Source organism: Crinia signifera, chromosome 5, assembly GCF_055691185.1.
Source record: "Crinia signifera chromosome 5, ASM5569118v1, whole genome shotgun sequence".
Lineage (NCBI taxonomy): Eukaryota > Metazoa > Chordata > Amphibia > Anura > Myobatrachidae > Crinia > Crinia signifera.
Genome location: NC_139221.1, coordinates 87,862,234 through 87,874,701, shown reverse-complemented (window position 1 = coordinate 87,874,701; position 12,468 = coordinate 87,862,234). Strand labels below are relative to the sequence as shown.

Below are 12,468 nucleotides of genomic sequence, written 5' to 3'. Positions count from 1 at the left end.
CACACACATGCCTCAGCAGTGACCAGCCCGGCAATAGATATGGTAATTATTAACACAAAGTCATCCCCATTTTCCTGCATGCTATACTATAATGTTCTACTTTAACTGTTTCCTATATGTATGCCTCGAGTGATATAATTCAGTGTATAAATGTCACATGCTCATCTACAAAAGACAGAAGGATTCATCAGGATAGTGTCCAAATAGACTATAATCAATATACCCTGGGCTGCCTGTCCAACAGATAAACATTTAACAATTTGAGAAATCAGACTTCACGCATCCTCAAAGTTCACATTCCGACAGCTGGGGAGGAGATGAAAGGCAATGGTGTCAACTCGTCAAACTTGTTATGTAGCTATCTAGTTGAATCTAAAATATTAATAATAAATGTTCAAAATAAAATATTGAAAGTTCTCTTTTGGAAATTACAGGAGATGAAACAGTCATTTGAAGTGTCTGCTGCATTATACCTTTCGCACTGTGCTTGAGTTATAATACTCACTTCATACTCTTCTTTGAATCCGTAGCCTTCAGCGCATTTCATCTGTGTGATGTGCTGCAGTAAGTCAGCTACCCGGATGGCTGGGTGAAGCTGGCCTGTTTGGTAAGGAACATCAGCTGCCTCCCGTTTTTTGTATGTATGAGACTGGGCTAAGCTGCTTGTTTCACTGTTCGTGTGGTTTTCATCTAGAATAAAGCAGAAGAATATATTGTTTGGCATAATAAAATAAATTGGGAATGACATCATGAAAAAAGGTAAACACCATGATTAAGAAAATTATTGCAGATCACATTTTATACAGGTGGTAGCAATGCTGAACAAAATATTTTGACTTAATCCTTCCATATTATACTACATACTGTAAAAGCTAGACAGAGAATTGATAAGAGCGCGAGCACAACCTACAGTATACACGCATGGAACAGGAATGAACACAATGGTTGTCGTAGGAAACAAACACTTTAACCTCATTCATTCACCATGCAAAAAAACAAGAAAGATAAAGTACTCCAAGGGTGCTGTTACACAACATATGACACGGGTCCAAACTTAAACGCAAGCCAACATACCACAGAACCAGTGAGTGTGATACAAGGTCTGTAATGGTTCCCACATTCATTTGCCCTTTGCCAGTGCTGGAAGAGTATACACAGTTGCCCTTGTATCCTCACCCTGCACTGGAAAAGGTCACCCACCTCCCCCAGTGATGTTTCTCCACAGGGTAAGAATGAGAACTTACCATTAATTGGCACTTTTAAGAAGATACATATCAGGAGGGAAAAGAGTAGGAAAAAAATGAGACAGGGCATAAGCAATTAAAATGTATTCAGTATCAACAGTTTGGCTCCTGACTGTGGTCAAAATAAAATGAAGAGGAATGGTATAAAGCCAAAAACAAAGGTACATAACACTGTATGATCTAGGCTATGGAGTCTGTAGCTGGGAAGTTCGGTGTATCATACATCACAAGCCTAATTTTAACAAAAGTCTTAATTAGAAATACTTTATCATTATGTGGAAATACATTTTACCTAAGGGGACCTTTCATCTATCTGTGCAAGTGATAAAGGAATAGACTTTGTCCTTTGTCAGATTTTGTAAGTCGATAGGCAAAACCGTCACATGTCCCTGTAAAGTGTTTTTTAAATTCTCTAAAGTAAATTAAATATTGATTCAGTTTACAGTCTACACTTCAAATGAGTCCATTTTGGTGTCCTAGTACTAAAGGCATTTCATGCACATGTGTAAAATAAATTTACAAAATATGAAGGGATAGTAAATTAATATCATATATTTAAACTATTTAAAATGTTCTAGAACATGCCTAAAAATAAGATACGACACAAAGGACAAAAAAACATAATGTCATTTAATTTGTTTATTTTTAATTGTCAAATAATCCATCAAATTTTTGTATCACAGCATATCCAACCTAACTCCAAATCCTCATGAGATTCTGGTCCAGTCCTGGTTTTCAAACTCCCATTCTGGTCCTGGTATTCCAGATTTTCTACAGAAAATTAAAAATGCCATGACCAGAATGCATCGAAAAAACAGAACATTCGAAGCAAAAAAATAATAATAGAAATAGTAACGAAAAGAAATTGATCCCCACCGCCTCCCCCATCAAAGACTTCTGTACAAAATATTAACATTGAAGATATTTCATATTAAAAAAATATATATACATTTTTAGAGTGGATAAAAATCATTGGTCATTTTATGAACTACATACCATGCAACATTTTAATAAAATATTCAAAGCAGCACAAATATTATTTAAGCTTTCACAACAGTACTTATACACTAGATATAATGGGAAATAAAATTGTAAAAAATAATATACTGTGTTCAGCACTCTTTTTCTTCATTGAAAACAATAATTTAATAAATTCTTGTCTATTTACATTTGCATTTTCTTTTTTTTCTTTTTTTTTTACAACACTCTACTGTATTGTGAAATTGTCATTTAGACACTTTTTGTCATCAGGTATTATTACATTATGTTTTCTGCTATGAAGAGATGTTATATTTAACATTACTATTTTTTAAGTATTTCTTTACTAATTTATAAATTTTGAATCTATTTATACTATTGGTTCCATGCACATTTTTCCTGAAAGTAAAATGTCTTTGTTTTTAGCAGGGTCCAAGTCGGAATAATGAACACATTATGGACCGAGGAAAACTTAGGTCATGGATGAATTGGGTTGACCCCGGTTATATGACCAGGCGGCTCCATGGACCTGGACATGACCAAAGATTTTCCCAGGTCCATGGCATGGCGTGAAAGGGGTATTAAAAATGTATCTAGTGCTTTATAAACAAATTATAATAATTAGTAAAAAAAAAAAACTAAATCTACACAGTATTTAGATCAATTCATTTTTGTTTTAAAACAGAATACAGGTATGTTGGAAAATTATCATTTTAATAATTATTGTATAAGTACTTGCTTTGTTAAAAAATTCAAAAGCATATTGGAATGGATTCATTGGTGAATGTAATGTAGATGGCGATGGAAGTGTAGCGATTTTTGTGCCAGATAAACCCAGGTATGTTGAGACTGTTTTTTGGGCATGTCCTAATCAGCCATTGTGAAATTCTTAATAGCTGAAGAGGCCCCAGTGTCTTAAGAGTGCCACGTGGTCGGAGACAGCATTTCCACATAGCAGAGGTCCAATGGTTTGACCAATGTGTGACCAATGTTCCTGCTTATTACATGAGCAGGAGATGTAAGATGCTTGGTGTCTCTGTTCACAGTAGCTCATTAGCATACTTCTGCAAGTCCACTGCACGTGGAACTGTGTTTGCCTCTGATCAGGCCCATTAACATGTATACAAAACTGTATATCATGCCATGCACAGAAAATAATCTATTATCTAGCAGTCCTATGAATTAAAAATGCATGACAATCATACTTTCAATGTCATAATGTTGGACATAGATAAGGGAATGACAAAATAAAATCTAAGATTTTATTTAATAGGCTTACTATAATCCGGCAATTAAATCTCACAGATTTACTGTGTTTTTCTTCCCTAGAGGGACATATATCTGATGAGTAAAACTCTTTGCCAAATGTGCAGAAAACAGTGTAGTCATGTGTAGCACATATTAGTAACAATGTCCTAGACTGTCATAGGGTATGTAACCTCTTATATTATATGTTCTTAATATCTGCCCAGCATAAGTTTATATGTAATGAGCATAGGCGAATCTAGAATTATGGTAATGGGTGGTCCCAGAACTAGAAATAACAGCAGGGGGACCTTTGGGCGGCGTAGCCGCGTGGTAAAAGGGGGCGTGGCCCCATGGAAAGGAGGCGTGGCATCACAAAAAGGGGTGTGGTATTACACATTAGACCATACACGGTAATGCCCATTACACATTTTAGCAAACTCCGTAATACCCATTACACATAATGCCACACGCCGTAATGCCAATTACACATTAGGCCACACACCATAATGAGCCTTCGCTGCTGCTGCAGGGAGAGATGGAGAGCGGTGCAGCTGCTTCTATGGGGAGAGGAGCAGAGCGCAGCGCAGAGCATGCTCCCACTCCCCTCCTGGTGTCCCCTCTAGCCGAGTGGACATTTGAAATATTATGCGCGCTGTTGTGCGTGACGTCGGGGGAGCACACCGGGCGCCGGCACCACATGATTAAAGGGGGGCGGGCTAAGGTGAAAGCGGGGAGAAGAATTGGAGCGGAAGCTGCAGGGGTGATAGTCATTGACAGCTGGGCAGAGAGCAGGGGGCTGCCCGGCTGTATTCAGAGCACTGCAGGTCACGACTGTTTGAAATAATACCCCTTTCACAACAGAAAATGCAGGGATTTACCCGGGAATGTGGTACCAGGATCATGCAGGGACATTCCCAGGCTGACCCCTTATACACCAGCCTAGTCCCTGCATTTTCTGGTGTGAGGGGGAGAGACAAACACTCCCCTCTCCCTACACCCCTTTAACCAACAAGCTATATCTTCGGAACCAACTGACCCATTTACATGAGACCAGTATCATATTGAAGAACTTTTGAGTTGGCTTCGAATGATTTTTGGTCCCGTGAAACTGGGCTGTTTGGTTCCAGAGAAATCTGCCCTCAAAGAACATAAACAGTCATGAAATTACATTTAAGAAATGAAAAAAACGGTTTAACCTCAATATCCCTGGAACCAATTAACCCATATGGATCCAGCCTGGTATCAGATTGAAGGCCCGGCGATTTGGGTTTGACTGACATCAACCTTGAGCTTCAGTGATGCAGAAGGGGGAACTGGCAGCTGTTGAACTGGGTGCGGGTCGGAATTAGCGGGTCCAATGTTATCCTATAGGGAAAACGTTCCAGCTTTGCCTGGCAGTATCTCCGGTTCCCAGGGGGCTGGGCTCGTTGGAAAGCCCCATCCCTCAGCTACAAAATGGGCTAATGGTTGGTCCTATGCACCCCCGGACCACCCCCTAGATCCGCCTATGGTAATGAGGCTTCTCTGCATATAAGGAAATCCATGTCTACAAAAGACTATTTATGACTGACAAATTGCATTAGGCCAACGTTATATGAATTTACAAATAAAAAATGAATAATGGTGAAATAAATGTAAAAATGGTACAGTACAGGTATAATAAAGAATAGTAAAATATGTAAAAGGTTAAGTTGAATGGCATCTGGAAGATTTATCAACATTCATTAAGTCAACATGCATATGGTTGTCATGGGGAAAAGGTCGACATGTTCAAATGGTCGATGTTACAATAGTTGACCCAGCATATGGTCAACACAAGTTTTTTGAGATTTTTTTTGTACTATTCCAAGGAAGGAGACATCTCACATGAAGAATGGTGAGTGAAGAAAACCATGCTAGGGAAGGCAGTACACTAATTGGGGTATCATGTGTTGAAACCGCCAGTTTGACCCCCCCCAAAAAAACAGTGTGTTGACCTTTCATACATCGACCATTTCTGCACTTGCATTTTCATTGTGTTAACTTTTTTCACATGTCTACCTTGTGCATGTGGACCATTTTAGTTTGACCTAGACAAAGTCAACCTATTCATTGTCAACCTAGAATACACAATAATACACATGGAGTAACTGGAGTTTTATACTTAGTTAAATGTGCATTCCACCTTCTTTTACACCACTGCTGCAGGTTTTAGGACAGGAAGGATTCTCTGACTAATTCATTTAGAGAACAGACCAATTGTATATACACAAATATATGTTTTAAGTAACAATCCATACAGTACTAGCGCCCCACAGTAGGTACCATCCATTCATAAAGCTCTGAAAACTGAAAATGTTCAGAGCTTGACAGCAGGAACTTACAGTATGCCATCTTTAGATGACATTAAGCCACAGAGATCATGAATGAGAAGAAGGAACCAATGAAATCCCTCTACCTTTTTCGGCCATTGCTTTATGTATGTGCTCAGCTTTACACAATCGTACTAATACTGCCTGGTAGTGTAAACTTTCATTGCTATTAATTGTCAAAAGTTTGTATTTTAGGTATAATGGAACAGCTCTCCCAGACTGAATTTATTCCAGCACATTAGGGGAGAACATAATAAATGTGAGGCCATCAGTGCTAATAGTGAATTATCCCCATACCAGGCAAAGGTTGTCTGATATGTAGACTTGTGTGGACTGAATGAGGAAAACATGGGAGTAATGCAAGTTTCATCACACAAAAAAGTTCAAAGCCAGCGGACTCTGCTTTTTGGACTGTGCATTAGATCTCACCTCGAGTTACTATTCACCAATGGAAACAAAAAGTAGATTATGACTATGACCAACATGATTGTTTGAATTCCTTAGCAGTCATTTAGATATTGCTTAAAAAAGACTTTCGCTACCTGATGTTCTATCATCAATATAAAGAAAGATGCAGACCAGCAATGGTTTGATACAACACACTGTTGATACTTGATCTAAGTAATAAACCCATACTTCTAGTGTTTAGATTTAACGTGTCTACAATGTTACTACAAGTAGTATTTTCTTAGTGCATAGCTAGTATTAAGATAAAAAAATTTGACTAATGATACAATTTTGGTATTCTATAACAGGCTGTTACTAGTGTGTGCCATTTGGAAATGTGGTGTCAAATTAGCAAAGATTATTTTGTCCACTTCTTACAACAAATGCTACTGTACAATGAACTGAAATGTTAATAAATCAGTCCGAAGGCTGACATTATGTCAATCAGTAAGGATGAATTATGAATGTATTCAGACAGCAAGAGCATGAAATCAATGAATAGGTTTCACAATTCTATATAGCAACCCAAAGGCCTTCAGAAAGCTTCTCCCATAGCAGAAAACACAAGGTAATAATCCCCCTTGGATTGCTTTGTTCTGCTTTATATGACTTCTTGATTATATGGTATTTCCCAAGATCAACAATTTCCAAACAGCCTGATGACAGGAAAAGACAGCAAATCAATCTGTTCAATGAATCCTAGTGTAACAGAATAGATTATGTTGAATTTATTAAGGACATCAGATCTCAGGCCAATAAAATAGTAATAACTCATTTGGATTAGATGATGTTTGAAGACATCTTAAAACTTTAAATAAGGAAAATTGACAGTATATTGATTTGCAGTTGGGTAATGGTTAATAACATGTGATATTTACTCCATATTGCACGGAATGCTTACTAATGAACCATTTTCAACATTTCCTTCTTTTGATTGAATGGATAATTTGAAACTTACATGTGATGTATAAACCAAATACTATTTAAATGAAGACTCACACTACAAGTGTTCTCAATGAAGAGAAAAAGACATTTATCCTACAGATGTCGTCAGACGAAAACTCCAAATTTCCAGGTGTGGAAAATAAATGTGAAATAAATGCTTGTAAAATTACACTCCGCCATCCAAGTTAAGGGAATAAAAAGACAAAGGTATGATATTTCCAGACACACATTGCACATCAGGGGTAGCCTGCATTGCGCTCTCCAGCAAGAACTGAACTACAATTCCCATCAACCCTGACATTGCCTGCCTGACAGTGGTTGACGAGAGTTTCAATCCAAGACCAGCTGGAAACCAGAATGATGACCACCACTGTTACATGATTAACTTCAGAAGGTTGTCATCTCCGACATGCAGTCACAGTGAACAAAATTGTCCCACGGAAATGTTGTAGTATCAGATTGCGTACAAGCCATGTGGGCAAGAGCAGTGATCGTTTTGTGTGACCCCCACATATACAAAGCAATCTTAGTAGCACCATCTAATGGTCAAAGAAAACTTTTCTTCATAACATTTTCAGCATTTTGCATGTGTAAGAATCACTAGAGTCACTGATGAGCCAAACACGGGACGTATGGGAAAGTCTCTTCTGCTATCACTGTCTATCCTAGTCATTTGTACAGATAACTTTTATGAAGGGAAATGATCTCACCTAAGATTGCAGTTGGCACAAATGGATCTGCCATGCACCATAAGAAGGACCAAGCAGAAAGAAGAAAAGGAAAGAGAGGGAGAAAATAATTGATACAGACATCACATTGTATGTACTATTAACAGAATACAAACATCCACAAAAAGGGCTCTGCGAGATTGTCCCACAAAAATCATTTCTTGTTGGAAAATTGTGTGTCACAGTAAAAACGTGCATTTAAAGTCATGAAACAGGAAGATATTTTGACACTTTCACTGGTATAAAATCTATACATAACATTACTTAAGCTATATAAAAAGGATAATAATAGACTATGTAAAAATAATATCTATAAGCGGGATGCAGTTTAAATCCCGGCGGTCGGGATCCCGGCGTTCAGAATCCCAACGCTGGAATCCCGACCTCCGAAAACCCGACACTTTCTCCCTCCGTGGGTGTCCATGACACCCCTGGAGGGAGAATAAATTAGTGTGCAGAGCGTAGCGAGGCACCAGGCCCGCTGCGTGGCGAGCGAAGCGAGCCCGCAAGGGGGGGAGATCCACTTCCCCCCCTTGTCGGGATTTCGGCGGTCGGGATTCCGGCGTCGGGATTTTGAATGCTGGGATCCCGACCGCCGGGATTTCATACTGAATCCCAATAAGCTATGTCAATGTACTGGAACTCCATTTAGAAAATGATAAGTAGGATATTGGTGATGCTCTTCCCACAGACTGCATGCTGATATCAATCCGCGCCATAAATGCAGTAGCGGATTTGGCATTAGGTACGTAGGGCACATGCACTTGCCGGGGGGGGGGGGGGGGGGGGCACTTGGATGCTTTTGTTAGTACTGTAAAGATGCCCATGCACTAGTGCAATCTGGGTACTTTTCATCCTGTGTGAATTGGAGCACACGAGGGCTACACCAAGTATTTGTCAAATCCTCAGCCCTTAATAAGAAAAAAAAAATAATAATAAATATAATAATAATAAAAATAATATAAGGTGGGAGGGAAGGCATGACTGTTGTGCCTATGGATGCAATAACCCCTAAATCCGCCCCTGCAAAAATGCACATAATTTATCACAGTAGAAAACTAATGTTAATGTGGATTGTGTGGAGGGGCAATTTCATTTGTTAAATATTATAGTGGGACCGCTCCTTCTCACTCATTGTATTCCAAACATTACTGGGTTATGCATAAGTCATTTTGGTTCCACCACATTTTATAATGGATGCAAACTTGCAACATTCTGATATCCGTATTACAATAGTAAAAATACTGCAGGAAATAAGACATAAGTAACACAATGATCATCACCCAAATGTGAAACAGACAAATAGTTAGAGACACTTGATATCAGAGAGTGCAAACATGCACAGTGCGGTATCCAGACATTCTGCCACCACGGGGCAATACCTGAACAATGCCCTTCTCATCCCTTATACAAACTGGCAGACATGTTTCTAGATGTGTTGTGTGCACTTTATAATGCACATATATTGCAATCCGCTATCATTATGTGGGTCAGGCTGCAGCTTAATCCAAAATTCAAATGAGTCACACCTACTGCCTCCGCAAGTGCTGCCAAATATCACCAGTCAGGACTCGCTGGCAGTGATTATGGCTCCACTATTTCAATTTTTGTACAGTGCTGCAGCTCCACCTCTAGTCGCCACTGATTAGATTATTCTTCTGGATTGAGAATATTATTCTCTTTTAATACATTTGGTACTTGTTTCCTAGCACGGCCACAATCGCATTGATCTTGAGCCCTTAATAGTGGTATGCGATGGCCCCCGACGCGATGGACCCGATTTCCCATTGAAATGCATTGAAAAGTTAAAAAATCGCGTCGGTCGGGTCGCATGTGGCTAAATAAGCATTAAATGGTCCCGACGCGATGCCCCCGATTTCCCATAGGGAACAATGTTAAATGCCTCAATTTACCCAAATCAACAGGGAACAATGTTAAATGGTCCAGAAAGCCCCAAAAACACCCCTGAACAGTGAAATGGCCCCCCAAAATTAGTTAACGCCACCCCACGATCAACGTGAACCCGAAGCGTGGCGAGCGCCGCGAGCCCGCGAGGGGCGGCGGTACGTGTCCTACGACCTTTTCATACACCCATTTGCCTGTATGCCACCTATAGACAGACTCTAACATACATCTTATAGCAGACTTCAATTAGCGAGAATGACAACTATGAAACAATAATACTGGGGCAGATGTATTAAGCCTGGAGAAGAGATAAACTGGAGATAAAGTGAAAGGAGATAAAGCACCAGCTAATGAACTGTGCTTGAAAATGACAGTTGGGAGTTGATTGGCTGATGCATTATCGCCTTTCACTTTATCTCCACTTTATCTCTTCTCCAGGCTTAATACATCTGCCCCACAGTGCCTTAAGATAATGTTATAAAAATAATACAATATAATGCACATTGCTCTTGTACAATGAAAGACGACATTTTCAATATTCTGTTGATCACAAGTAGCATTTCACACACCTGTGATCCATAGAAAACAGAAATTGAAGCAAATATTGTCCTGTATACCTGTGGCACTTTGTCTGACCCATTGCTTTTTGCAAGGTTTTTTGGCACCCTATGCAAAACGCCAGCTTACTGCTCCCACCAGCAGCGCACCAATCACTCCTTTTCATTTTTAGAAGCTTTAGTAAATTTATCTCTAGGAGTCATCCTTCATTTTTTTTATAGTCAGACTCAAGGGTGCCCCCCCCCCCCCCCCCCCAGATTCTGGAGCCCCTAGGCAGCTGCCTAATGGTGCAGCCAGCCCTGTGTGGAACTACACACCCCAACATGCCCAACACAGCCTTAGCATGTCCTAACAACAAATCTGTGGCAGGGCATGCTGGGAGGTGTAGTCCCCAGCACCTGGTGTGCCATATGTTGCTTACTCCTGCTGAAGAACAGATACAAAATATCTTAGTTTGCTGGGATCATTTCCCATTGTATTCTTATGACAAGTATGAATGATCAGAACATTTTCATTATATATTTTTATGAAATATACATATGCATATATGCAGCTTGTTTGATTACAGAGGCACGTTTCACCAGCTCACCATAGCTGCACAGACATATAAGAAAATCAAAACTAAACATTGCAGCCATCCTGGACATGAAAATAAAATACTAATGTTTTTACCTACAGAATATGAAATGTGTGTTGAAAATGTAACTTAAAAACAAAACAAAACAAAACCATGAAACTTCTAGTCAAACAGTCCCATGCCATTTAGCATTACGACCACATAGCACTGAGTTCATGGATTAAATTCCCACTACAGGTCCTAACTGTGTGGAGTTTGTATATTCTCCCCATGCTTGTGTGGGTTGCTTACGGATACTCTGATTTGCTTTCACTATCCAAAAATATATTTGTAGGTTAATTAGCTGCTGACAAACATGAACCCTAGTAAGTATGTACATACTATATACAGTGCATGTATTTTGAGCAGACTAGATGGACCAAGTGGTTCTTATCCGCTGTCCAATTCTATGTTTCTATGTACAATGCAGTTTGGGAGCATACACCACAAGAGCAGCATCAGCTACTTTCCCCGCATACACAACAAGTGAATTGGGATGTGATGTGAGGTTTGGATTTCACATCACCTGGGTTGTCAGCGTGGGCAGAAGGCCCTGTCAAGCTGATGCAGTGAATTCTATTGAACTACAAGGGTGAGGAGGATGCTGATTAAAATGTACTATTCGGTTGGAATAACCTTGCTTCAAATGATTATTGTAACAGTGTAACTCAATACTAGCTCAAAGATGAAATGATACAACAGTTCCATACTGTATGTGTAGCTCTTTGGGAAATAACAGGAGAGCACTGTGTGCAGATACCACTTCTATATCTTGCTTACCTGGATAGTAAGAATTAGGCACAGTTGTACTTAGTGTGTTGGTTTTCATTGTGAATGAAGACGGCGATGACACAGCTGTAAATGCAAAGGAGAGAGATGTCAAGGTACAACAGTGAGAAAAGCATGTCCTTTCCTTTAATCTTTTGTTAATTGCTGATGTTTTCTCAACAAATTATTTTTCTAAGATCATTGGAGGGGTGGGAGGGGTATTCAAATACATGCCAGAATTTTTTAACAGTTGAAAAATTGGCACTTTTCACTGTTTTTAGGTCAAATTTCATTTGACCTATTCAATTGAAGTACGACTTTTTGACTGTCAATAAACTGTCATGGCTGGAAAACACGTGAATCAGGGAATTACTGGGAATCAAATCTGCAGCTATTTTCGACTATTTTTTTAGATTCACCAATGCAGTTTCGACTGAAACATGACTAAAACCATCCAAAATGGTCACAATTAAATTTTTTGGCTAGCCGAAAAAAATTGACTGAATTGAGCAACCCCAGTATGTTCCTATATTATGTTCAGCAGTGCTTCTGGTGCTATACTTCCTACAAGCCATAGCTAATGCTAATACCACCTGTCCCAGATTGTTTTAACTAGCTTGGAGTCCTGCACTCAAGACTGCACACTCAGTTGGCACTATGAGGGTAAATCCTACTATATA

At 39.3% G+C, this 12,468-nt stretch overlaps 1 protein-coding gene across 10 annotated transcripts in view; it reads right to left on the bottom strand.

Annotated features, from left to right (window-relative positions):
• Positions 1-12,468, bottom strand: part of PTPRM (protein tyrosine phosphatase receptor type M) — a 647,098-nt gene that overhangs the window by 119,203 nt on the left and 515,427 nt on the right. For 7 of the 10 annotated variants that reach the window (XM_083187611.1, XM_083187613.1, XM_083187614.1 and 4 more), the window contains 3 exons: positions 11,801-11,875; positions 7,924-7,950; positions 506-690 (listed from right to left, as the gene is read on the bottom strand). In XM_083187611.1, coding sequence (XP_083043737.1) covers positions 506-690; positions 7,924-7,950; positions 11,801-11,875 — 287 coding nt within the window. The remainder of the gene's footprint in view (positions 1-505; positions 691-7,923; positions 7,951-11,800; positions 11,876-12,468) is intronic. The other 3 variants (XM_083187612.1, XM_083187617.1, XM_083187620.1) reach the window with 1 other exon arrangement.